Source organism: Cololabis saira, chromosome 2 (genome assembly GCF_033807715.1).
Source record: "Cololabis saira isolate AMF1-May2022 chromosome 2, fColSai1.1, whole genome shotgun sequence".
NCBI lineage: Eukaryota > Metazoa > Chordata > Actinopteri > Beloniformes > Belonidae > Cololabis > Cololabis saira.
In genome coordinates this window covers 30,617,819-30,645,588 of record NC_084588.1, presented here as the reverse complement: position 1 = coordinate 30,645,588, position 27,770 = coordinate 30,617,819, and the positions used below count along the sequence as shown (strand labels likewise).

Sequence of the window (27,770 nt, the reverse complement as noted above, 5' to 3'; positions counted from 1 at the left end):
CAAAAAACATTGGCACTTTAAAGCCTAATTTTAAAACACACTTGTGCCATGATTAATGACATCTTTTCTTAATTCCCTGTAATGTGGTTCATATTTTACCCATCATAACTTCAAAATCATCTTCATTTTATTAGTTACAGATTCAGCACCAACAGCTTGTTGCACTTATGAGCAAACCACTTGTCAGATGATTCTTTCTCATAGTGTTTGAGCAGCCTGGCTCTTCCTCTGCATTGCTGGAAATTATTCCACCATAATGGTTACAGTCAATCCGAGTGCATCGCATAGTAACCACATTTTTTTTCTTTATTCATTTATATAACACAATAATGTGTCTTTAAAAAGAATATTTTCACAATGCATATTATTATCCAGTTATGTGATCTCACTGATACAAATAACATTCTTTTTTGTGAAACTGGAGACTTTGAAAATAGAACAGTGGCAACTCATCAGCAGTGGTAAGAATAATATAAATGTTAGATTTCATCCATGGATCAAACTACCAATGTTGACCATTCTGATCAGGTACTTGATGTATCTTGTAAAAATAAAAAGTGAAAAGCTATTTCACAGATACCGATTACCGAATATAAATTATTGTTGCATTAAAAATTGTTGGAGGAGGCCATAAGTGGATTTTCATGTAAATCCTGAAAGAATCACATGGTGGTTGTGTGTTTTTAAATCTGAAACATTTTAGGGACTCATGGTATGCGTATATATATTTCCCCATTACAGTCTCAAGGGTGTATCTGATCTGTGAATACGTGTCAGGTGGAATATTTTACTGTGTCTCATGAGGTAATAGGGCTGGGTATTGTTAAGAACCTCACGAATCGATTTGATTTCGATTTTTTAGGTTCTGATTCGATATCGATTCAATATTGATTTAAATGCTTCGATATCGATTCAGTAAGACGTAGAAATACACAAATACCTGTTGGCAATTTTTCATTATTTTTATTTTCATGCCTATAACACGTGGCATGTTACTTCGCATAGAAATGAACTATGCAATTAAACTTAGCAGCACCATAATGGCTCACTTGTGCATTTGTACTGTAGTACAAAAGTTAAAATAAAAAAAAAAACATAACAGTTCTGTGTCAACATGATCCACAGGTTTGTCGTGTTGCTGTTGTATTTTAGTTCTGCCTGGCACAACTTAAGCTGCTTTCACATGGAGCGCGGTTTGCGCCACGCCCACCGCCGGGTAGCAGAGTCGGCCGAGATGTTGTCACAGCGCGGCACGGTGAAATTAAAAAATGTTAAATTCAGGCAGGCAGGCGCCCTCTCACACGCCGCCGAGCTTGGCGGCAGAGCGGTCCGCTGTTGCACCGCGGTAGCACATTCACAATGAATGGGAAAGCCGGCGGCGGTCTGCGTTTTGCGCCCTCTATGTAAAAGGGGCTTTACACACCACCCTACTTTTGTCTGTTTCTCGTGTTCCTTCTTTAAATGGGAATTCAAAATGAGTCCAAACGTCTGATCTGAAAAATGTTCCGCTTGCCATCGTCGCCATTTTATTGTTGTTTGGTCGCGTGCAGCCACCTTCCACAAAACGCGAATCATAAGAAAATGTTGCGCACAGCGCCCCCACTGGCCAGGAGGTGAATCGATTGAGAGGCTTTGCTTAATCGATATTGAATTAGGGCGGGGATAATTGCGAGGTAATACAGATATATAGCCAGAACATGGTCCATACTCTAAAGCTGTAACGCTTACTGCTAATAAAGTGAGCAAAAGTTATGGTGATGTTCAAGGTACAGCTTGGATGCTGATGCTGAATATTGAGCTCTCAGCTACCTGTGTGTGCCAAGTAGTATTTTTGAAAGCAGATTTCTGATGTTTTGTTTCAAGGGTGACTATCTTGTTTTGTTTATTTGTTTGTTTGGGAATTCTAGGTCTCTCCCTAGTCTGCTCCAGGCTTCAGCTTGGAGAGCCCAACCGCCAAGATTGATCCCAGCAGCTGGAGCGGCAGCGAGAGCCCTGCCGAGGACATGGAGAGGATGAGCGACTCGGCAGACAAGCCTGTAGACAATGATGCGGAAGGGGTGTGGAGTCCAGACATAGAGCAGAGCTTCCAAGAGGCCCTGGCCATCTATCCTCCATGTGGCCGCAGGAAGATCATTCTTTCCGATGAGGGAAAGATGTATGGTGAGTAGGGCTGTACGATTTTGGAAAATAATCTAATTGTGTCCCCGCCCCCCCCATATTGTGATTGCGATTTCATTTGTGGTTGTTGTTTTTTTTTTTTTTTATAAAACCTAATGGGTGATTTTAATACTCACATAATATTATATACATTTAAAATACATGAAGTGTAAATATGACATTTCTAACAAAACAATGAAGGTTCTACAAAATTTGAAAGATGTTATTGGTTATTTTTAATACAATTTTTTTTATAAAAATTACAGTTTCATAAAATATTTAATATTGGGACAAATGAAAATGCAGTAAAATTTTTGCAAATTCAATAATAAAAATAAAATAATTTAACGTGTCCCAAAGTTAAGTTTAGGTCGTTTTTGTATTGTGCTCTTGGAACTGGACCTGGTCTATGGCCTATGGCCAAATGTTGCTCTAAAACCTGGTGGAATGGTCCTTTTAGTTTTGTTGTGATTCAGAAAATAACTTCAGTGTTGGCAGAGTGTTGCTCCATGTCAAAGTCAACAAAAGGCTCAAAGAAAGTTATTACTGATCTGATGTTGTTACTCACTTAAGCACCACTTTTCAAGGTCACATAAATTACCAATCTCTTGCTACTGATCTGTGAACTGAGACAGACGAGTGATGACATCTCTGACTCACTCGAAGGAACAAAAGGACGGTAGCTAGAACCTTATTGAATCCGCGATCATCGAATCGCGGACAGAATCGCGGAAATTGGAGATAAAAATGGAATTCACTTTAAATGCGCAGTATAACAGAACTGAACGGCAATTTGCGTAAAAGGTTGTTTTTTTTTGTTTTTTTTTCCCTCGACTAAAAGGAACTCTTCTTTCAAGAAAATTCTCCAATGGGAGTCAATTAAAACTGGGAAACTGGGAACACTAGGCGCTTCTCTGCCCGTTCCCGCCCCCGCTTCCCTCATTAACAAAACAAATATGTTGAAGTGGCCGCCTGAGAAACCAGCGAAGAAGCTACGGAGCTGCCGGCTTACTCCCAGGTACAAGGCAGAGCAGTTTACCCAGGACTGTTACGTGTCTGGCAATTCAATGTTCTGCAAGTTTTGCCAGCACACGGTTGACTGGAAACAAAAGGATACGTGCGAGAATCACTTACAGAGTGAAAAACACAAAGAGGCTGTGTATCATGTACTTAGAGGTGATGTCTTTCATTATTTTTTATATTTTTATCCCTGACTTTTCATGTTTAAACTAGTTTTCAGTTAAAATTGCATAAATGTTCTATATTTCATTAATTGTATATACTGTCTTGGGGTTAAATTTGCCTAAAATGGTTAAAATAAAATTCTGAAAAATTAAAAACCAAAAGTGGAAAAAATTAAAACGGAATGTGCGAAAATACAAAACGGATCTCATAGGGCCCTAAGTAGCCTAAGGCCCCGTTTACACGTAGCAAAAACGGTGGTGTTTTCATGTGTTTTGGCCGTTCGTTTACACGAAAACGAAGCTCAAAGTCACCAAAAACGATCATTTCTGAAAACTCCGGCCAAAGTGGAGATTTGCAAAAACTCTGTGTTCACGTTTGCTTGTAAACGGAGGGAAACGGACATTTAGGCTTCAGAACGTCACATTATGGGCCGCTCGGTGGCGCAGTGGGTTAAGCAGCGGCTCATATACTGAGGCTCCTCCTGCAGCGGTCGCAGGTTCGAATCCCGGCCTGCGCACCTTTGCTGCGTGTCTTCCCCGTTCTCTCTCCACCCCTTTCCAGTCTGCACTCAATAAAGGGCCACTAGAGCCCAAAAAAATCTTAAAAAAAAAAAAAAAAAAAAGAACGTCACATTATGCGACAGAAACCTCCAGCGTCATGTGTGCGACCTGTGTTTACAATTTGTTTGGCCACTGTAGTCATGTAGCTGTCATTTGTTGATGGTTTTTTTTCCAGGATTCCGATTGGCTAGCATGACTTTATGCTTCTCGTTACACTGCCGCCTGTAGGTTTGGCTGCTCATAGCACCAATTAACAGCTATTTATGCGGGTTCGTATAAATGAAGAGATTTTGAAAACGATCTGATGTAAATGATGGTATTTTTCAAAACGTAGAGGGGGAAATATCCATAAATCCGTATTGTAAACGTGGCCTAAATCAGCATTGAGCAGGGGTGTCAGACTCCACTCCTCATGACTCCTGTCCTGCATGTTGTAGACGTTTCCCTGCTTCAGCACACTCAGATGCAAATGGCTGTGTCATTAACAGAGTTGTACAAGCCTTGATGACATGCTGGTAACGACCATCAATTTGAATCAGGTGTGTTGATATAATGAGACATCTAAAACATGCAGGACAGCAGCCCTCAAGGACTGGTGTCTGACACCTGTGCTCTAGTGTATTGATGGTTTTAATCTGAGCTCTGACAGGCAAATAGTTCCTAGTATTCAATTTCCCGCCATGAGAAAAAAAACCATTAGTGAGGTTGTATTGTTTTAATTATTCAAAACTGAAAGTCACGAGAAACGTTTGTTGGTGCAGATGCTGGTGCAGATGCTGGTCCAGATGCTGGTGCAGATGCTGGTGCAGATGCTGGTGCAGATGCTGGTGCAGATGCTGGTGCAGATGCTGGTGCAGATGCTGGTGCAGATGCTGGTGCAGATGCATGTCTCATGATGCATCAGCAGCCTAGGTGCAAGGGCTCAGCTCAGCCCAGACAAATTAACCTCCTGCTGTACCATTTGTCAATTTCGTGAACCCTTGCTTGGTCTCTTTGCTGGCACCATAAACTCATTCTAGTCATACAACTGCCTACATGGTTCTATGGTCTTTTTTTTTTTTTTAAGTGCTTGAACAAGTTTGTAGTTTTACTCCATGAAGTAGCAATGTTAGCACAGCATGCTCTGCACACCTGATGTTGCGCAGCATCTTTTTTTAAAACCCCAATTAATCCCACATTAATGTGTGTGGATGTGAAAAATTGATGCAGTCGAGTACTTTGCTCGGGTCACGTGATAACCTTGCGTGTTATGACATTGGAATGTTTATTGAAAATGTGATTAATTGTTCAGCTCTAATGATGAGTGTAGATATGTGAGTTTTTGTGTGGCTGGTTGTTTATTTCAATGTGAGAAAACAGAACTTAAAGGAACATTTGAAGATTATGTTTCTTTATTTTCTTGAAAGTTGGTCAAAGATATATTCACTGTCCTTATATGCTCATGTCAGCCACTTATTAGCCCACTATGTGGAATTGTTTAGAAACAGCTGTTTTGTTTCGTCTAAAGGTGAAAGCATTTGCTGTGCCTCAAAGAAATTGTTAAAAACTTCATAAGTCGTGTATTAACAATGAGATGAGGATTATTTCTTGAATTCCAGAATGTTGCTGGGCCTGCCAGAGAACTGCACCAGAAACATACTCCACATAATTGTCCTGATGACCAAAACCTGTTGGGTGTTTGCAAAGCTTCCTCAATGACAGAATTTTCACATTTACTAGTAAAAACAAGCCAATAAAGGTTTTTTGTAAATTGTTGAAGTATTTTTCTTAAGTGGAAAATATGCTGTACGTGGTTGCAATGGTGGCCATGCTGCCGCCACACTGCTTCACATAAGTGCAAGTTTATAAGTAAAACAGCATGAACTATTAGTCAGTAGCAGATGGTACTACGGCTGCCACCAGCTGTGCCTTCCCCCGCTCTTTCCCCCCCATCCCTGGCTGGGTGATGTCATGGAAAGAGGGAATATTTTTTTTCTGTGGTGTTGGACTCTCTCACATCCTGTCAGTGTGAAGTGAAAGCAGAAAGCCCCTCAGAGCATTTGCTTGCAGCTGTCATGTGACCTCTCCAGCCAAACAAAATGTAAATTTTAGGAGTAGCATTGAAACCCCTCAGTTGCCACTACAAAGATGTGGGCTCAGACAACAGCTCCCTCCCCACTGTCTCTTCTTCCAATTTCTCCATCCCCGCACAGAGCAAAGCTGCCCCTCTGCCCCTCTGCTGTGGATTAAAGCAAGAAATGTTATTTTCTCTGCAGTTACACATAGACATGCTAAGAGCAAGCCTCTTTCAGATATTGACTCCGAAAAGATTGTTGCCTGAAAATCTTTGTAACAAACCCAAAGACATGTTTTATCATGTAGTGCTGAGACAACAACTGCATGGTCGTAGAGAGGTTTGTTCTGCCAGATGTGCTCTGTATCTGGTTTCAGAAGTCTCGTCAGTAGCAGAGGCCTTGGGCTGTGTCCCACTCCTACAGAATGAGAAGCATAAGACGCAATTATAAAACAAATGTCATAATGTAGTAGGATAATAATAGAAAAACAACCCCTTCTTTGCACAGTTCTTCGACAAAAACCTGCTGATATATATTTTTTTTCTTTTTCTTGCTAAGGTTGAACTTAGGGATTTAATACTCTCTGGGGCATTGTTACGAGCTGTTAATAGTTTCCTTCTCTTTTTACTGTTTGTTTTTAAATAAGGGGTGGTACTTGTCTTTCAGGCTTCCAACTGTTGCTGCATTTTAGTGCCAATCCCATCATGGCATAAACTGTGACAAGTCCCTAAAGTCTAGATCTGGCTTGAGGACAAAAAGAGAAACATATTTTTATGTCAATAGACTGTATGCATATTTATAAAATAAACTCTGTCTCTAAAAAACTGAACTATTAAATTGATTGTATTTGGTCGTCATATAGTGTTCATGCATGGTGACATGCAAATGTTATGGCACTTTGTCAGTAGGATTTAGATCATGATTTCTAAAGTTGATAACTATGTTGTTGCAAGTCTCTTTAATGTGCTCTACACTGCACTGTTGCTGTAGTCGCATAAGATCATTACATCTCACATTGTACCTCTTAAAACAACATAATCTTGGGTACAATGTCAAGAATGGTATGCACAGACTGTATGATGATCAGCCCTGTTGAGTTGTTGGGATCGACCCCAAGATTGTAGAATTTCATCATCAGCATGTGCTCATGGTCAACAAGCAAAATGTAAAAATTAACTGCCCTATAGTAGCGTTGATGTTTCCTGATAACCCTTTAAACAAAGAATTGACTAAGGAGGAGAATGTGTTCCCTGTACGCCAACTTGGGATACCAGTTTTGCAAAGGCAGCTCAAGGTTAGGGCTGGGCGGTTGTGCCCTCATATTAACATCATGATGCCGTCATGGTAAACTCTGTAAGCATGCTCTGGTACCAATGATTGGATATTTCTTTCAATAAAGTGTACGTAACTTTGTGATTTTTACATCATTTTAAAGGAGTAGCACACAATTGTACTATTTAGGGCTATTTATCGAAAACCTAAATAACAGTCAGTAAAAAAACAAAACCAATAACTTACATTTCTTACCAACAAAGACATTTATTTTAAATTGTGGTCTGTGGAATTGTAGAAAGTAATAATTTAAATTCCTCCTCAACAAATATTTGAAATAAGGCCAGTGAAAATCTGAAATAACTTGAATCTTTTGAAAGGAGGTCACATTTTGGTTTAAAGAAAGAATCATGTTCTTAAACAGTCGGAAAAAAATAACTCTCTCTAAGAGACAACCTATGTCTCTTAGAGACAAAATTAGATTTATTAATTGGTATTTGAGCAGCATGAGGGACATGACAAAATTAAGTACATCGAATGAAAGAAACTGGTGGAAATCCATGTCAAGAGACCTGTCATTCCACTCATGTGTGTAAATGTTTTGTCATTCATACCAGAACCTCAGACTTTTGTTATGTTCTATGTCAATGATGAATGGGTGACTGATGATGATGGGGACACCAAAGCTACGTTTGAGAGATATTGACCAAGAATATGATGGCACCTGGTGGCTATAGGTGCGAGGGCCTGACCAAGGCTGCTTTCAGCTTTAATTACATAATATCATTACAAATATCTGTATGGGGCAATTTACTTAAAGAGAGTTAAATCTGTGCTTGATTCTGAAGGAGGTCACACTAAATTCTGTTTTTGGCCTGTTATTTTTGTCTGATCATTTTGAGGGTTCATTTTATTACATATAAACACTGTTTTCTCTCTGTTTCACAAATGACCTTTTTCATGTTAAAATAACAAAAATACCACCCTTTTTCTTGTTGTTGTTCTTCTTTTTAAAAATGAAGATTGAAAGACATCCAGGAATTAAACTCTAAGTACAACCACAAATATGTAAAATAAAAAGCCATTTACTGTATATTTTGACATGCTGAAAGTCCAAATGTTGGTTGTAAAGATCTCTATCTATATTTCTTTTAGCTACATGAAATATGATCAGTGAGTCTCATACCATACAGAGAGAGCAATTTTACATTTCCGGCCTGGGAAACTGTTCCATTATGCAACAAAGTCCAGCATTTTCAACAAATATCCCCAGAGCCCCCGGCAGGGGCTGGTCATCTAGGACAATGAGTTCTACAGTTTTGTTCATCATCTTTCAGCGTCTCTGCCTTTCTTAAAGGAATTTTTCACGACTCAAACTCTCATGCTTTTTACCAATTAAGACTCCTTGAATCTTAATAAGGTTTGCTTGTGTTAATTTCAGCAACGGACTTGGATAATGAGTATATCACGGTTTTCCTGGTGGGATTTTCAAGCCTAATATAATGACACATTGCCAACATAATGCTAATACCCGATGGCTATGTCTTGTCAACAAATCAAATCCCATTGCTTCTTCACCTGGCAACTCAAAACAGGAAGTTTTAAGGCAGTATTACAATACTTCTTGTGATTCATTTTAGAGCAACACAGAACAATTGGGTTTCTGTTTATAACAAAATTATATTGTATCAGACAGATGTTGCATTGAAGTAAAAACTCACAGCAAGTATTTCAGATGTTGGTATCGGTATTGGGAAAACTCTATTTTGGACTCCTGCTCCAGTTGTTTCTTGCACCTGCATATCATTTATGGCACTATTTCAGACATAAACAACAATATAACTAGCTAACATTAAGGTAGGACATTAAGGCAGTGGCAGCTAAAGGGGACCTATTATGAAAAACACGTTTTTTCTTGCTTTAACATATATAAAATGGTCTCCCCTCACCCTGCCAACACAGAGAAGGAGGAAAGCAGCCAAATTCTGCAGGGTCTGTACACCCCGCCCAGAGGATCCTTCCAGTGTCATGTGAGTTTTACGAGCCATCAGATTTGCGCATTTTCGTTACGTCACCAAAAGGCAAACCACGCATCGGTCTCCTCCGCTGCTGAAACCACGCCCACAACTAACTCTGCCGGCCAGAGCTCCGTCATTGTTCAGAAGCGGTGGCTGTTTGAACAACGAGGGACAGTAAAAATTAGGTTTTGCATCGACACTCATAAAAGGATCAGTACCAACAGAACGGACCCGGCAACTGCACACGAGTCAGCGGTAAGTGACGTTCATTTTTTATGTTATTTATTTTTGTTTACAAGTATGATCTTTGCATGGGCATCTTTGCAAGTATTTAGCTTAGCTCCGGTGTTACTCCGTGTTACGGAGCTCTATTAGTACCGTAATAATTTTTTTTCTGTTTATGGTTTCAGATCTTCCAAGCAATGCACCTGAAGCTGTTCAGACACCTTCAGAAGACGCACGGTCCTTTCTTGAGCCAGCAATAGTGCATAAATGTTATTTATATACAACTTATGTTTTATTTTTTTTTAACAATAAAGTTGCCATTTGTGAAAATTCAGTGTTGTGATTTCTTTACAGTTAACATGATTCATTTGTCTTGTAACATAAGAAATGAAATGATGAGGAATCGGAGTAAATGACTGTGGTGTACCTGTTTAGAATTCAATTAAATCTTCCTGTGTGAATTAGTTGAAGACGAGGTGACCAAAGGCTAATTTATGGTTCCGCGTTACACCAACGCAGAGCCTACGGCGTAGGGTATGTGTCGATTTAAAAGGAACCCTGCATATTAAGACATGTAGTCCCTAATTAGCCACAATTGTTCTCTTATACTAAAATATGTTGTTAGAAACACATAAAATAATCTAATTGCTTTAAAAATCTTCAATGTTTATCACATATTTTGACCTGTGGGAGGCGCCATGTTTTACCTGCGTAATGCATTCTGGGGGCAATGACGTACAACGGTGGCTCTGGGAAGATGAGCCCCGTTAGTTTAACTGGGACAGGTATCTAAAACATAGATGAGCAGCATCTCCCGGCCGTGGAGGCTGACGAGGGAGCCCATAAGACGCCTCGGTTCAGGCAAACTGGATCAAAGTTCTGTGATGCACGGGAGATCTGCAAAAATGATCAAAGTCGTGCGCATCTTACCAGTGCATTAGGCTCCTGCGTAGACGGCGTAGCCTACGGCGTAGACGGCGTAGCCTACGGCGTAGACGGCGTAGCCTACGCCGTAGCCTGCGTAGCCTACGGCGTAGACGGCGTAGCCGGGGCTCTACAGCCCGCAGCGCTCCGCCACCCGCTCTCCGCTCTCCGCTCTGCGCTCTCGCTGCCGCCGCCGGGATGGAGACGCCGGTGGGCAATATGCACGTTTGAGTGGGCATAGCCCACCCCTCTCCCCCCTAAAACTGGCCTCGGTGCTGGGTGATGACAGACCAGAGGCTAAGGGGACTGGCCCGGGACTTTGACGAAACGGGAGGCGCAGACTTCGCTTCAAATAGGCAAGAACATCTTTATTTAATTTAATGACGCCAGATCTGGCTGGGGCTTTTATTGTAGCATCGGCTATCTGCTAGTTGAAACGTGTGGTCGGTTAGTCGATCTGAGTTTTATGGTGTTTTTATAGTTCATGCTTTATGGTGCAGCACTTTTTTTTTTTTTTTTAACTTTTTTGTAGGTGCGCCGTCACCTTAATGTTTGGCTGTGTTTTGTTATGTGTTTCTGGTGCGCCGTCACCTGTTTAGCTGTATTTTCATCTGTTTCTGGGTGTCAGAACAGTGGACGGGGGCTAGCAGGTGCCACCGTCTGACGTCACTACCCAGAATGCATTGCGGTGTAAACAACAATGGCGACCTACATGTTAAATTATATTTTCAAATTTTATAAAAACGAAGACATCAAAAAGGTTTTTTATATCACATTGTTATAATTGACACCAACATTTATCTTTTAAGACCTACATGTCTTAATATGCAGGGTTCCTTTTAACGCAGAACCGTAATTCAGGCTTAAGATCCCAGCGTCCGACTATCGCGTCGAGCTGCGTGACATCGGACGCTCTCTGTTAAACTCGCGGCCAGTTAGGACAGTCCAATAGAAAATAAAGCAATGGAATTGATTTTGCCACTGAAGTTCGATCGCATCGCATGGGACACACTTTAATAGTGTACGCAGCCGCTGCTCTTCTGCCCGGAGAGGCTTTGTTCCCTCCCCTGCTACACGTCATTCAGGCAGTCAATCAGCGCAGAGCCTCATTATCATACCCTCCTCTCCCCTCAGGATCCCTCATAGAGAAGGAGGTTAGAAGTGGTAAAAATAGAGACATGGCTTAGAGACTGAATTTCTGATTTATGTAGAAAAAACAAACTTTTGATTGTTTTTAAGACATCCAAGGCCTGTTTAAAATATACATTAAATGCCATAATAGGTCTCCTTTAAGAGACTCTAGAAAGTAATGTTAAAAAAGAAATTGTGAAAGTGACCAAACAAGAGACTGAACAAGAGTAATCTTGGACAGCATTAAAGCCACTTAATCTCCAAGCTTATAGGTGCCCCCACTGAGCTAAAAATGACAAAGGTTCCTTTGTGTGTTAATTAATATTTATGGTAACATTTCAAAAAGGATATTGACATTGCTTGCAGAGACTGAGAGACCATTTCCCATCTATTCTGGGGTTGCAAACAACTCAAAAATCTGGTGACACATTTATCAGTGAGTATGGATGTCATTAAAACTTTGATAAAACAACAACATAGGGTAATACTATATGGCTGTATACCTGGAGCCTGCAGTTTCAGGCCCACTCTTTCATCTCATTTTTCATAACAGTGCCATGTTGTGATTGAATGATTGCACAATAGTCCCCCCTTTAATCAAAGAATGGAAAATGCAACGAAGGCAGTATTTTTCAGTATTCCACTATAAAGCTGCTTCCACCCCAAATATTTATAATTAATGGAAAAGAAGTAAAATGATGATAATAACTTGCATAATCCACAAACACCTTATTATACCCTTTTCAACAAAAATAATACGATCTTGGGTTTTCTAAACAAAGTGTCATGTATTTGTAAAAACACACCAAGTATCATTCTTTACAACCTGTGACTGGTGCTGGAGACTGGTGCCAAGTGAGGAAGACTGATAATTACAAAATGTATTATCTAGGAACCCCAACTCACATTCATTGTTTAGACTGTTCAGTTTCTGCCCATTGAGGTGCACTGATAAAAAAGTTCCACTGATATGTTAAAGGGGACCTATTATGGCATCTAATACCTATTTTAAACAAGCCTTGAATGTCTTAAAAACAAGCTTTTGATTGTTTTTACTAAATAAATTAGAAATTCAGCCGCAGTCCAAACCATGTCTTTATCATCCCATTCTCTAACCTCATTATCTATGCAGGATTCTGAGTGGGCGGGGCTATGATAATGAGGCACTGTGTTGATTGGCTGCCTGAATGACGCGATACACCGCTACGGAAAAATGGCGGAAGCTCCGGCCGGCGGAGCTAAGTTGTGGGCGTGGTTTCACGCATTGGAGGCCAACCTATGTAAATCGCATGTTCGTTACTTAACGAAAGGGAGCAGAATCTGAACGGCTCGTAAAAGCCACATCAGACTGGATGGCTCATCCGGGCGGCTGTACAGACACTGCAGAATTTGGTTGCTTTCCTCCTTCTCTGAGTTGGCAGGCTGAGGGGAGACCACTTTATATATGTTAAAGCAAGAAAAAACGTGTTTTTCATAATAGGTCCCCTTTAATATCAACGTACTGTATCTTTTAACTTTACAAAGACATCACATCTGTTTCAAAACAAATTCAAAATTAAGTTAATCCAGAGTGCTCTTTGGTTGAGTGTGATGGCAGGGAATGCAATGTCTTATGTTACGCTCAACCATAGAGAACTTAGAGTCCCACCCTGTCTGGTGAAAAGATGCGGCCTGCTCACTCCTCAGGTTATGGAGGAGACCTGAGCTCAGTGCAGGGCCCTCCCGGGGTTGGTAGAGGATGGCAATGCCCAGGACTGTCACTTAGGTAGGAGCACGGGGTAGTAAAAATGGGAAAAAACCGGGATAAAAATATTTAAAAATACGTCTATTATTTGCTGCTCCCAAAGATAACAGGAGAAAATGATGAAGAGTACTGATATGCCTCTCTTAAATTAATTGTCCTATATCATTCAGAAGGCAAATATAGGCAAGCTGTTGCTTTCTCTGTTAACTTTCACAGAAATGTTTGAAAGAAGCAGTGAGGGACATTTAATGCAAACAAGACATTGAATGGGATGTTGGTTCTTACTGAGTCATTTACGGTCTGATTTTCTAGTTTTGTTATTGTGAAGTGCTAGGACATGTCAGAGAGAGATGAAACATGTTTTGAGAAAGACTACTTGTCATCCATCATAATATTGAGGTAACTTAAATGGAAGTTACTAGGGCTGTGTACTGAACTTTGGTTCTTTTATGGCACCCACAAAAATCCGTCGGTGCCACCTGGTATCGAAATATGCCTGGTCTTTTGGTTCCTAATTTCGGTACAGAGGATGCAGAAAGGGCTGCCTGTGATTGGCTGTAATGTTGCACCTGGGTTTTTTGTGTTTACGCCCACAGACAGAATTCACGTGTGAGTTGTGTTGTTGTCGAGACCAATAAACATGCCACCTATTGATGCCACTAGTGCGCAATGCAATATTTGCAAAAAGAGCATAATTGCTAAGGCTGGAAACACAACCAATTTAATGAAACATTGGAATGTGCACGGGATCAATTTACGAGCGAAAAGTTTTTCTGTATTTGACGAGGTTGTGTCCAAGCATCTTCCACACCGTCAGAGCTAGGGATGGGTATCGTTTGCATTTTCATCGAATCCGATTCTTATTTCGAATCCTCATTTCGATTCCGATTCTTTTCGAATACCGATTCCAATACCAGGGATTAAAGCAAAAAAAATATTTTTGACTGAAAATTTTTTTTCAGGCCAGTTCATATTCCCCCGTCATCTATGCACTGCACTTATTGTGAAAACCAGGTTTTTTCTTGCTTTAACATATATAAAGTGGTCTCCCCTCAGCCTGCCTGTGCTGATTACAAATAATATAATATATTACAAATAATAGCACTGACCAAGACACCTGCAGAAATACTGCAGGAATGACATAGCAGCAGTTAAATGCAGACTTCTGTAAGCTTTAAATATCCACTGGGCTTACATCAAATACATCAAAACACAACAATAAAAAACAGTTTTCTGAACTTATCAATATGACTCTGTCCTTCACAGGATAAGTAAAATGGATCACTGCAAAAACTCAAAATCTGAACAAGAATATTTGTCCTATTTCTAGTTAAAATGTCTCATTTTAGTAAAAAAAAATCCCATTACACTTAAAACAAGACTCATCACTGGAAAAAACAACAATTTTCACCTGTTTCAAGTAGATTTTCACTTGAAATAAGTAGAAAAAACAAGATTTTTTTGCTTGTAATAAGAAGATAAATCTTGTCCCACCGGCAGATTTTCCTACTTATTTCAAGTGAAAATTTACTTGAAACAAGTGAAAATTGTCAAGTTATTTTTCTGTTGATGACTCTAAATGTTGAAATAGCAGTAAAACCACATTCATTGATGAAATTACTAATGGATGGAAAAGGGGGATGGAAGTTTTACAGGGGGGATGATTTGGACCGTTTTTATTTCAGGGGGGATGCCACCCTCCCTCATCCCCCCTCTACTCGAGTACTGCCTGTAGCTATATTCTACATCTGGGCTGATGTGGACGTACAGATAGCAGCAGAGGATATTTCAGTTGCTATATGGCTGTCTGTCTGTACAGTCGTGCAAGTTCAATGCTATTAAAGCACTTTAAATCAAAGCATTTAGTTTTTTTTATATAAAATAAATACATTTCTATTAGGGCTGAACGATATGGACAAAATTTCATATCTCGATATTTATGCCAGATATCTCGATATCGATACGATACGATATGACTTCGGTTCGGTGAAAACCAACCTTTTTTCAGAAAAATAAAAACATCAGAAATCAAAAGAGTGCAGTTTTATTGATTAGAACTCACTGCCAGTCATCAACATTAACATAAAGTCACTCAATAATAAATAATAATCAAAATATTTTACTGTAGCTCCGCTTTAACGATAAATAACCAATGCAGTTAGAGTTAGAGTTCAGTACATGTTATTGATTATTGATTGGACGCTGCAGCTGAACGGACTGTCACAACATCACTGAAGTTTCATGACGGAGTGAAGACAGATTACAGATTAAACTCATGTTTCACTCACAGGTTTCATATCTGATTTATTTTCAACAATTAAATATCTAAAAATGTTAACTTTCAATCTGATGAACAAAAGAACCAGAAACAACTTTCTTAATTTATTACTGCGCATGTGCAATCCCCCCATTTGTCCAATCCTTGTTTTTCAGTATCCTCCAACGAAATAGAAATAGAGAAAAGAGTTTTCTACTCGCTGTTTTAATTCCCAATTTCGATTTTCAAACACATCAATGAATTTTTTATTATCAAAACAAAAGATGGGGAACGGATTATTTTGGTTTATTTCTCTATTTTTATTTTGTAATTTCAAAACTAAAAAGGGATGGCCGACGTCGCAATTTTCACCAAGCACGACTTGCACAACACCTCGCTCTGGTCGACATCATCCTTTCTAAATCCAAAATACCTCCAAGTAATGGAGGAGGATTTATGTTTTGGCACAAAATTAGATTCTGCACCGCCACCGGCCGCATTATCCTCCGCACTCATGTCTCCTTTCTTCCGTTTGGATTTCTCCGCTCTTCTCCGCTCTCCCGTGTGTGGCTGTGTGTGTCTACGTCTCCCTCCCTCCCTCCTATGTTTGTCATTGGTTGGCTTCAGCTGTCGATCAACAGCAAGCATGAAATAAGCTTTGTGGTTGGCTGGCCGTAGTGGTGCGTTCAAGAGCAATCTTAAAAGTAATGTTTATGGAGACTGCTCGCGCTGTACAAGCAGGGCGAGCGGAAATATATCGTTTATATCGTTGCTTTTCCGTTATTAATGTCTTGAATGTTCATATCTCGATATAGATACGATAACGGTATATCGTTCAGCCCTAATTTCTATGCAGTTTAGAAGTTTTGGGGATGTCCCTTTTTGGCGCCTGCACTGCTGAAATCAGGCGTTCATTATTTATATTTCTGAAAGGTGGTAACCCTAGAGGCGACCTGCCGGGGGCCCGCGTTAACGGGTCCCCGACGGGCGTCGCAGCTGGGGAGATCCGCGAGAAGGGCCCGGCGCGCGTCCAGAGTTGCCGCCGCCGACCGCCGTATCCGAACCCCCCCCCCCCACCGGTCCGCCTTCCGCGCGGTGCCGGACACCGCCCCGCGAAAACCCCGCCCGACGACGCGGGGACGCCGCAGGACGAAGGCCCCGCCACTTACAGCGCAGCCGCGGATGTCACGTAATACTCAGAGCACGCGCGGGGGGCGGGGGGAGAGAGAGAGAGAGAAAAAAAAAAAACTCCCAGGATTCGAAATGAAGATTCGAAATGCGCATTTTTAAACGAATATCGAATTTTTGGATTTCGGTTCCGGTTCCAAAATTGGAACCGGGTTTCGGTACCCATCCCTAGTCAGAGCGTGCATTTTTCTAGTGCTGGAGACACCATCAGCCAGGAACGGGCTGGTCTGTCACCAGAAGAGGCAAACATGTTGATTTTCCTACAAAAGAACTGCTAAGTTAGATCTGTGGGATTTAAAGCTGCTTAGTATGCAGCACTGCAGTGTGCACTAAACAATACGTTACTTGTTGGCAAAAGTTCTTTTTCACACATTTCTTTCATTTTACTGTTTGCTAATGTTCGTTTGCACTATAAATTATCTATTTATTGGTTTGCAACTGTTTGTTTGCACTAAAATTATTTATTTGTTTGAAACTCTGAGTAAATTGCTCGATCACTTTCAAGTTGGGAAGCGACACAGATTTGTAGGATAACTTGACACTCAGTGAGAGGAATGAGTGCTGGACATAATGGGCCATTGACCAGCGAAAACAGAGGGCCTCAAGTGGGACAGATGTGTGCTTGGCTTGTGGATGCCTTAATCTTAGTGAGAGGGCTGGCCTGGGAGGGCGATGTTCCCTCGTAGTCTAACTCACCAGATACCATCCACTTGGGAAAGCTTTTGGAGTGGCCTCTTTTTGGGACATGCAAGTATAGAGTGGGAGTAAAAAATATCTTCATTGTCCTTCATCGATCATAGCTCACACAGAACATGAATTACAGGCCACATAAAACTAATAAATTAGGAAAAATGTCTGTTGTGTTAATTGTGTTTATTCAAAAGGTGTAGTACTGTTTACATGTATGAATACGTCCAATAATCTTGTGCCTGCTGCTGTAAGTAATACTTTGTGTACATTAACTGTATCTTAAAAACAGCCACTAGAACATGATGAGGAAAAGTATTTATTTCACAATACTAAATTATCAATCTCATCAACAGGAACTAAAAGTTGCAGCAAGACTTCTGTCTGAAGAGAGCAGGAATCAGGGGTAATGATCAAAAACCTAACAGGCTAACAAGCACCAAGTGTACTGCCTGATTCGGATGCATAATTGTATCTGTTACGCTGGCTGAGCCTCCTTGTGAGCTTCAGCAAACACAAAACAGTAGTTGATCCTCTTGGTGTTTGCTCTGAGTTTGATAGTAATGGACATTTACAGGATTCAGCTTTGCCTCAGTAAATAACGGTTTTATGGATTGATAGTTCTGAATAAACATAGCAGCTACTGACTGTTTGAAGAATTCAAATTTAATTTAAATGTTCTTTATAATAACTGTAGTAGGCAGCATAAACAAACTATACTGCCTGTTGTACTGGGAATTATACTGCCATTTAACAACCCTCTTGCAGCTACTGTACTGAGATCATAGGTGAAACTACTGCTTTTATTTGGTCCAGATTGCTAGATGACACATTTAGATGAAAGTTGTTGAGCATTTTGTGATTTAAAATGGGTAGTTGGAACAAGTGCTCATATTGATCAGTCTTTTAAAAGCAGTCAATGACAACTTAGTGTTGTCATTGACTGTCATGCCCACTGATAGATATTTTCCCAAATACCCTCAATTACCAGTTTTTATTTTTTTTTTTCCAAAATACATTACTACTACTAATACTACTACTACTACTACTGATTATAATAATAATAATAATAATTGCCTGATTTCTAAAGAGCTACATTAGTAAAAAACTATATTTATGAACCTTTTTAGTAAAAATCACTATTCAGTATTTTTGTTCAAAACATATTTTATTGTGGAAGTTACTGATAATGTCCTAAATATTTCGTTTTTAAAGCCCATGAGTTTATTTATTTATTCTCATTTGACTCAGTCACCATCAGAAGCCCAAGGTTGCGCTCCTTCAGTGGCCATTCATTGACTTTGACTGGCCACTGACTGGCTGCTTTATAGTGAGGCTAGTCTTCTAGTTTGGGGGCTGGGTGGGGGGAGAGACTTTTTTATCATCATCAATACAAATAATGCTTCACATGCACACAAATCACATTTGACACTCAGGATGGTGATAGAGTGGATGCTTCTTCACCAGCAGGTTGAGAGCAATACATTCTGGCCCTAGATGCATCAGTTCTTTTAATTCATCTCTTGATATAGTTTTAAAAACTTTATAAAAATTTGGAAAATGGACATAAAAAAAATGCCAGTGGTGACTGAAAAGCACAGGTTTGAAGGTGATACTGCCAAATTTGTGTAACATAAACTTTTCAAGTGGCGAATAAAGCATAGACCTGGCTATAGGAGAAGAAAGTCTTGATGATAAGTCTGGTAATTACTATGAAATATTAGGTTGTCAGCGTGTTGCCATGCAGAAAATCGCTAGTCAGTTTTCTTCAGATGTCAGTAAAAAACTGAATTGTTATTTAATTTGTCCAGTTTCCTCCAAATAGATAAGAAATAGGCTGGTCTTGGACAATGAATCATCTCGGCTGAAAACTGTGTCCTGCGCTGTCCCTGGGGGAGTGTAAAACTGTGGTTTTCATTGTGGTAGTGTCATGTCTTAGGAGCATTCATTTGGCTTCCCTGTACAGCAAAACATCTGCTCCATACACACACTCATACATGGTGATGTTATTGTGTCCAAATATCTGTCTAAAACATCTTGGAGCAAGGTTTTCACACCGGCTGGTAGATTGTCTCGAGTTAGCAACAGTAACTGAGGGGATTGGGACTAACTCACTTCATTTTTTTTTTTTAAGGATTCCAAAATAATGGCTGAAGTCATATTCTTCTAATTTTTTTCAAAAAGCAATTTTAAATGAACCAAATATTTGGTTTAGTTGTTTTTGCTTTTTAAAAAACTTGAGAAAGGACTAATGCCATTATTTTATGAGGGTGACAGTATTTGCAAAATGAAAAAAAGGTTCCTACCATGAGCTCATCCTGATACAGGCACACATTACTGAGTTTTTTCTCAACCACTGTAGCTGTATTCAAATATCATCTTAGATACAGTAGTAGATTTTGATAATAGTCCTACACGCAAAACATACTTTTCTCGCATGAACAAAACCATTGCCACTTAACAATATAACTGAAAGGGAGAAAGTGGGGGTCCTGAACTTGTTTCCCTGCAACAACATATCTAAACTGGAGATTTTTGAGATTTGGAGAACTGAATTAGTTCAATATATAATATTAAAGATTACCTATTGATTCCATGTGAACAAAGTTTTTTTTGTGTCAAATAAGTCCTATTCTGCTTTGTGCTGAGCTACCCGTTAAAAGGGCTCCTTTGGATGCCATCAGTCACAAATGACCAGTTAATAAGACCTTTGTTCATAAAAACAGTAATTTGTCCCGAATATAAACGGTTTAACTTAACATGTTAAGTCTGGCATGGCACTATTAGCCCTGTCCATTGGGTTTAATAGTCAAAACCCTCACAATACCTCTCCTGGCATCTAAGGTGAAAGCTGGCAACAAGAAGACAGGTATTTTGTCGCTGAGAGACCCGGGGGATGACATTGTGTTCCATTCACAGAGCTCATCACAAGAGGAGCTGCCCTGAGTGCCCTTAAGCCCTTTGTTATCTTGGGGTAGAGTGCAGTTAATTAGCAACAGTCTCTATAGCAACAGTGTAGCAGTACAAAACAATTTCTAATTTCTGCTTCTTAGCCTGTTGTGGTGTTTACCTGAAGGGGTTTGGAAATGGTGAGACCGCTGTTGGCTGGCACCAAGCCCATGGTCTGAGACTAAGTGTGGTCGCCTTCAAATATGCTGCATCTACATAGAATGTATGACCAACTCTCGTCATAGCCCCACATTTTCTTTAGGAAGACATTTTTAAAAGAACAGCAAACTGGAGGGCAATAGGCCCCTAACCAAAGGCCCAAGACTCCACACTTGCATAATACACCTGCTGTGCAGGGCTGCATTAATTTATCCTAGAAATAGAGTTGATAAGTGAAATGACACGCTTCACTCAAATTGCATGTTTATTCATTGCATGTATTTGCACTAGCCAGCAAGCTAAAAGGCATGGGCACATTTCTCTCAGTTACTGTTCGGGAAAAATAAGGGTTCAGAATTTTACTCTTTATACTGAGTATACAAGTAAATGTGCAAATTAGATTTTGGATTTACAAAGTCCAATAGTTAGTAATGTTCCTTAGTCAGGTCACTTTAATGTTTGAGAATAAAAGACTATAATATGGTTTTGATATACACACAATCATCTATTTTGCAAATTTTATCTAACATGTTCTAAAAACAGTAGCAGTACAATAGTAATAACAAAATTCATTTTGCATATCTTTTCTAAATAGGATGCACAGTCAACAAGTGAGGGAAGTCAGTGTATGTAATGAAGTTAAACTGCTAGACACTAAGCCTCCATATGCATGCGCTTCTTTGTGTCAAGCTTTTCCTATTACCATTCTGCTGTCTGGACTGCCATGTCATCAGTGGTCCAGCTCAGACCCCTCCTGTGGGAACTAAGTGGCACTTGGTTTGCAGAGATGCCAAGGATAAGTTAGATGTAATGAGCAGACCTGGCTTGCCCCCGATGGCCCAGCGCTGCGCTCCTCTGGGGCTTGTCTCATCGGGCCGAGCATGCTCCGAGACAGAGCGAGCAGACCTGATCCTCCCTGCTGGGCAGATAATGAGGAATTCTGGGATCATCTCAGGCTCCCTGAGTCACCTGCATTCACTCGGAATCAAGTGTGAGGAACTTCATTGCAGGAGAGGCATCACACACCTCCAGAATAATCCCTCATTTCTTCTCTTTCCATTGTCTGTTTAAGACTACTGTTTTCTCACACACAGCAGGGAAAAAAGGCAAATTATTTGATGGAGTCACTGTTGAAAGTGAAAATAGTATGGATGTATGCGGAGAAGAGATGTAATTTAGAGTTTTTACATCCCAATAATTCAAGATGTAAAATTGAGTTTTGAGAATAGTGAATTTTTTTATCATTCATTTCATCTTCATTACCGAGTAATGGGGAGGTAATTTATTGTCGTTTCAGTCTAACTCAATTCATTTGATATGGCTATTTTTATTTCTTTTTAATTAATTTATGTTTTTTTTGCCACGTTGTGATCATGTCTTGTTTTTCTTATGGGGACAGGTGTGTAATGTACCAGTAGGGTGTACCAGTGTGTAGTAAGTTTACCACATTTTATCACAATTTTTGCCAGATACTGTTCCTGCTTTTAAAATAATTTTAGGACGGTTTTAAGTAAACATGGTTTAATCTTGCATGAACAGTTTTCTAAAATTGGTCCCAGAACAAAGTCAAATGTGACTTGAGATAATTTCTGATACAATTCCAATATGTACCTCCTGATGATCGGTAGTATTTCCGACAAGTTTAAAAACAGCAATGCTGTATTCCGAACAGAATAAAGCAAATATGGCTGATGCAACAATACAAATCCAAAGGTTTGAATTCAAATGGAAATTTTTGTATTTGTGCCGTCATGCCGATACCCAATTAGTAAATTGTATCAGTATAGGTCTCATCTCTAAGTGTGAAATATATACTTATATGCTATCTCAATTCAAAGAATGTTGGGACGCTGTTGAGTTTAAATTAAAACAGAACATAATGATTTGCAAATCTTACTAACCCATTTTTTAATTCACAATAAGACTTAACGATACATATCAAATGGAAGGAAAGGTACCATCTTGAAAAATAAACAAAAAGAAAAGAATTTGATTGCAGTAAATTGTGTAAAAAAAAAAAAAACAAATTGGGATAGTGGAATGTTTACTACTGAATAGCCTTGCCTCCTCATTTAATAACAGTCCATAAGCTTCTGGGAACTGAGAAAGCAAGTTGCTGCAGTTGTGGGAGAGGAATGTTGATATGATTTTTAAGCTGCTGAACTCTCCTGGTTGTTCTCTGTCATAGTTTTTGTTTAATGATCTGCCAAATGATTTGAATGCTTGTGAAAGAGCTAAACAGCAGCCACGCCTGTTAGAAGGCCATGATTTTTTTTAATGTTTACAGTATGTATACATAATTTTTTGCTTAATAATATGTTTTCCCTTAAAATGAAGCATATGTTGCTCTAAAACCTGTAGCTGTAGATGCACCTTTCAGCATTGATGTTTCCTGTCCAGATGTGCAAGCCGCCCATTCCTTCGGCAATAACGCACCCCTATGCATCAGAGATGCACGCTTTTGAACTGAGCACTAAGAACAAGCTGGATGGTCTTTTTCATCTTTTGTCCAGAGGATGTTTTCTACTATGGTTTTTTTTAAAGAGAACTTAAGATGTCGGACCATTGGGCAATTTTCTACTTCCCCTCAGTCCATTTGGAATGAGCTTTGTGCCAGAGAAGACAGTCTTTCTGGATCATGTTCGTGCATGGCTTCTTTGCATGATGATATATATTACACCTGCATTTGTGGATGGTACAGTGAACTATGTTCTTTGACAGTAATTTCTGCAAGTGTTCCTGCACCCATGCACTGATTTCCTTTGCAGAATTACGTCCATGTTCAATGCACTGCTCCCTGAGGTCCTAAAGATCATAGGCATCCAAAATGATTTTTTGACCTTGACACTTGTGCAAAAAAGGTTTCTCCTAAATCCCAGAAGGTTTTAATATTACATTATATTTATTTATTATATAGTAAATGAGTAGATATTCATTCTTGTCTGTTTTATGCTGAAGAACATTATTTTTTTCCCCCCATAATTTGTAGACATGGTTTTTGGGTTTTTGGGACAAGAGAATGCTTTATAATGTCACAGTGTCAGAGCTTTTATTTTAATTTCAATAGATTTGATTAACCTTATTAGAGGAATCCTATATATGTCTTCTGAATAAACAGTATTTGCAAAACTACAATAATATAATGCGAATGATAAAAGCCTTTTCCTCTCTGCACATGTTCTTTGCACCATGAGTGGGGTGCACAAATGGATCCCTCGTAGGCATCAAAAAAACAACCTCATTACTGACAGAAGACATAATAAAACCCCAAAAAGATAAAGGGAGTGTCATACGTACAGTATGTGAGTGTAAATAGGTGAACTTAGCTTGTCATGTAAAAGCGATTTGATTGGTCAACAAAACTATATGTGCACTATATAAGTGCGTTTACAAATTAGTGTTTGAACTCTACTCAAAAGGAGCATGCATGTGACAGACAATTTGAGATTAACTCTTATTTTGCTGTATGTGATTTGTTTTTATATATATATCTCTAGTTAATCATCCATTTGTACTTCTGTGGCTCTGCAGATTTTCAATTAATTACAGTCAGCCTCATAAATGGATCAGGATTTAGAGCTCTCCTGTTGCTGAGCAGCAAAATTGATTTTGAAGTGCATATTATTATATATCAGCCTGTTCAGGAGGCTTATTTTAGGTCTTATTTGTGTCTGTGCTATGGTGATCAAGCGGAACATGTTGCTACTTGTGTGATATTTTAGTGTTCACAGTCTCAGGTTATGCAGTGTCATGAATCACAGCATTGCTGACAGCACACATTGGCAATAAAGGAGTAGAAGGCGTGCACAACACTTAATGTTGATCACACTGCGAGAAGATTTCATGCCTGAAGGGATAGATGGTGTAAAACAATTAATTTGGAAAAACAGATTTAAATGGAAGGGTCCTGGAGTTGATAAAGCTTTTCAATGGTAAGTTTTTCACTACAGCATCAAACATGTACTGTATCAACCTAGAAAAAATATGGTGAATTCATTTTTGATGAGTGGTATAATATTCTTAAGTTGCAGAGTGCTTCTTTTTTATCTTTGGGTTTTATTTAAAGCATGCATTGACGCTAAAGAAACAGATACTTGAGACCATGTCTACATTTCTGTTGTCTGTTTGGAAGTGCTTGCACTGAATGATTCGATAGCAGGCTGTGACTCTGAGCCTGTCTGAATCAGGAGTTCTCGGGGTGTGTCCCTGCGCTGAGGTTTGAGTACAGCCCTTCAAGCCTGGCTTCTGGTTTCAAATTGCATGTTCCCAATTGGCTGCTTTGGTGAGACATTGGGCTTCTTAAAGATGCAGTGTCACTTTTGGGCGCTCAGTACAAGAAAAATAATCTGTTTCGTGTTGATTGCATCATATTCCACTGATGAGACACTTTTGTACTGATGGGCGTCATCTCGCAATGATGGCACCATTTTATGTAATCCACATGTTGATGGAATCTGAATGCTACTGTTGCTCTCGTCTACAGCACAGGGACCACACTCCACTGCTGACACAGTCTGTCATCTCTTTCTTTGCTGGTTTGGAAAAATGGTCCCTCAGCGCTGAACAGCATCCCTGGAAACAAAGAAGTCCTGTACCAATGGTCATAAAATTATCATATTAATACCGGATCTGAATTCCATACCCTTATAATATATTATAAAAAGAGCATGGTCCTATTTTACTACTGTGCCTATGTAGGTTGTTTTCAGTAACCATGTAGCACCCTGCTCTTTTTGAACTTGGATTAAACACTAACTCTCAGACGAGCATCCACCAGCTCGTGCTCGAGATCACAAAAGAAAGTGTGGCATGAGAGCCAATCATGACCACAAAGTTTGACTTTTCATTTATACATATTGGTCACAGTCAGCATGTCTTCCTTTGTGCTCAGATGCTGAATTGATCCTAAGAGATTGAAAATATTGATTTGACTCAGTGTCTTACTTTGTTGTGGGGAAGGAGGGCAGGGCACCTTCCTGACTGTTAGCCCCATGTTCACACATTGGACCTGCCACACAGCCACTTCCTCGGGAGACTCATAATTACAGACGTCCTTTCAGATTAGTCCAGCAGCCTGTCCAACTGTGTCTTTGCTCCCTGGTCATTTATTTCATCCCCTTTCCCTCTCCTGAGAGGCAGACCTCAACACAATGACCAGGCCAGCCTCTACAATAATGTATGTGATGATAAACACAGTGGCAGCTAATTGATAGAGTGATTCAGACAAGGCCTTGCTGTGCAAATTGCTCCCCTGTGAGTATATTGCACTACAGTTGGGACTAGTAGGTTTCAGCTCTGGCCTGGTTTTAGAGGCACAGAGCTGGGAGAGAGGAAATAGGATGAGCTGGACCTGCTGAGTGATAAAGAGGTTGTCTTTATGTCTGAATACAGGCACAGTTCAACAGAGGTTGGCTGCTGTAATCCCCTCTGTGTCTCCAGGAAGGCTCAGGTTAGTGACCTGCTGCTTTGTGATGTCTTGTAAGATTTTGAGACAACTCCTCACCTTTAATCCCCCACTGCTCAGCTAATACATTAGCTCAACTGCTCCTGACCCAACCCCTGCTATAAAGCCTTTTATCTTACTCAATAAGGTCGTTTTAAGTTAAGTATTGATTTCTTTTGGTGTTCAGAAAAAAATTGATTTTCCAAACAACTGTTAATTACAGTTGCTCACTGCATCATATAGAGGACTTTTGTGAGTGGATTTTTAAATACTACGTAATACTAGGAATTATCAGATTTCTTTGTCATTATATTTGTTATATAATCTTTTGGTAGAACTTCATTTTGTATAAGAGCAGACCTGAATGCAAATTCATACAATCAATTGAATTCAATGCTTTATTGTTATAATAGCTTAGTTATAAATAACGAGATTTCAGATGAACATCTCTAAACTGTTATACATACATTTATACAGTTTATGTGTGTGTATATATATGTAATATACACACGTGTGCACAGCTGCCTGGACACACTCACGCATAAGGGCCTATTGTATGATGGAAACAATATTCGGTCCCATTTATGGAGATGTTTGGAGTCGGTTGAGTAAACTGATCATAGGTTTGTTGCATGGACCTGTAGCAATTTTAAGTTAATTTCCCAGATTGCAGTGTTGGAGTGTGGTGTGTGACAATTGGGAGGGGACAGAGAGAAGGGGCAACGTTGTTCACAAGCGTCACTGCCTGAGGGTGAAAGCTGTGGGCCGATCAAGTGGTTCTGGCTTGTTTGGACCTATATATGCTTGCAGAGGGCAGCAGGTGGAAAAAGCCATGTCTGGGGTGACGCTAGGGCTGCACGATTCTGGACAAAATGAGAATCACGATTTTTTTGCTTAGAATTGAGATCACGATTTTTTTCCAATATAAAATTTATTGCACTTATTACTTTAACTTTGCAACAGCTGAACAAAAATATAATAACAATAAACATCTCTTGTGTTCTTTACACAAACCTTTGAATAATTTAAACAATAATAACAATTTTGAACAATATTTGTTCCTCCCTGAGTTGAACACCCTTTCAGAAAGGGGACTTGTAACAGATCCTGTAGTTCTGAGGCAACAAATTATTCCTCTGGCTGGGATGAACCCCCAATTGCCTTTTGCTGCTATTAAGAAGCTGCCGATACAAAAGGTAAACGTTACAAAAAATATGATGGTGCCTGATAAAAGACTGGCATCAACTTTGTAACAGCTGACATTGAACATAAAAACAATAAACATCAAAAAAAAAAAAAAAAAATTAAATCGTCGTCATTTGGAAATGAGATTGCGTTCAAGCATGAATCGAGATCGCGATTTTTTTTAACGATTAATCGTGCAGCCCTAGGTGACGCTGATCACACAATATGTTGTGCATGCAACGTAGGCAGCGGGTGGTGTAAATGGTGCTTATCTCTGGCATATTGGTCCCGATAATTTCCCCACTGTTTTCAAGACCCTCCAGAGTTCCTGTTGCCCGGCTTTAGATCAGCTGGAGAACCACACGAAGGAACCATAGGTCAATACGCTGCCAATGGCACAGTGGTAAAAGTTCACCATAAACTGCAAAGGATTTTAGCATCCCTTAGTTTTCTGACAGACAAAATACATTGCTGAGTCTGAGTTGTGGCTGTAAATTCAAAAAAAAGATTTTTAAAATGGTTTATTATTAGTGGCAAAATACAAAATAATCAGCGTGGACGTAACTCAGTGGCAGATTGCTAAAGCACATGGTAGCTGTAGTCCCTCTTTTGATTCTCCTCCTGCTTAAAGT

General features: G+C 39.6%; 1 protein-coding gene across 6 annotated transcripts in view; it reads left to right on the top strand.

Moving 5' to 3' along the window:
* Positions 1 to 27,770, top strand: part of tead1b (TEA domain family member 1b) — a 91,041-nt gene that overhangs the window by 26,830 nt on the left and 36,441 nt on the right. For 5 of the 6 annotated variants that reach the window (XM_061743118.1, XM_061743135.1, XM_061743127.1 and 2 more), the window contains one exon: positions 1,908 to 2,160. The exons of the other annotated variant lie outside the window; for it this stretch is intronic. In XM_061743118.1, the coding sequence (XP_061599102.1) occupies positions 2,004 to 2,160 (157 nt within the window). In that variant the 5' untranslated portion in view covers positions 1,908 to 2,003. The remainder of the gene's footprint in view (positions 1 to 1,907; positions 2,161 to 27,770) is intronic. 6 annotated transcript variants of the gene reach the window in all.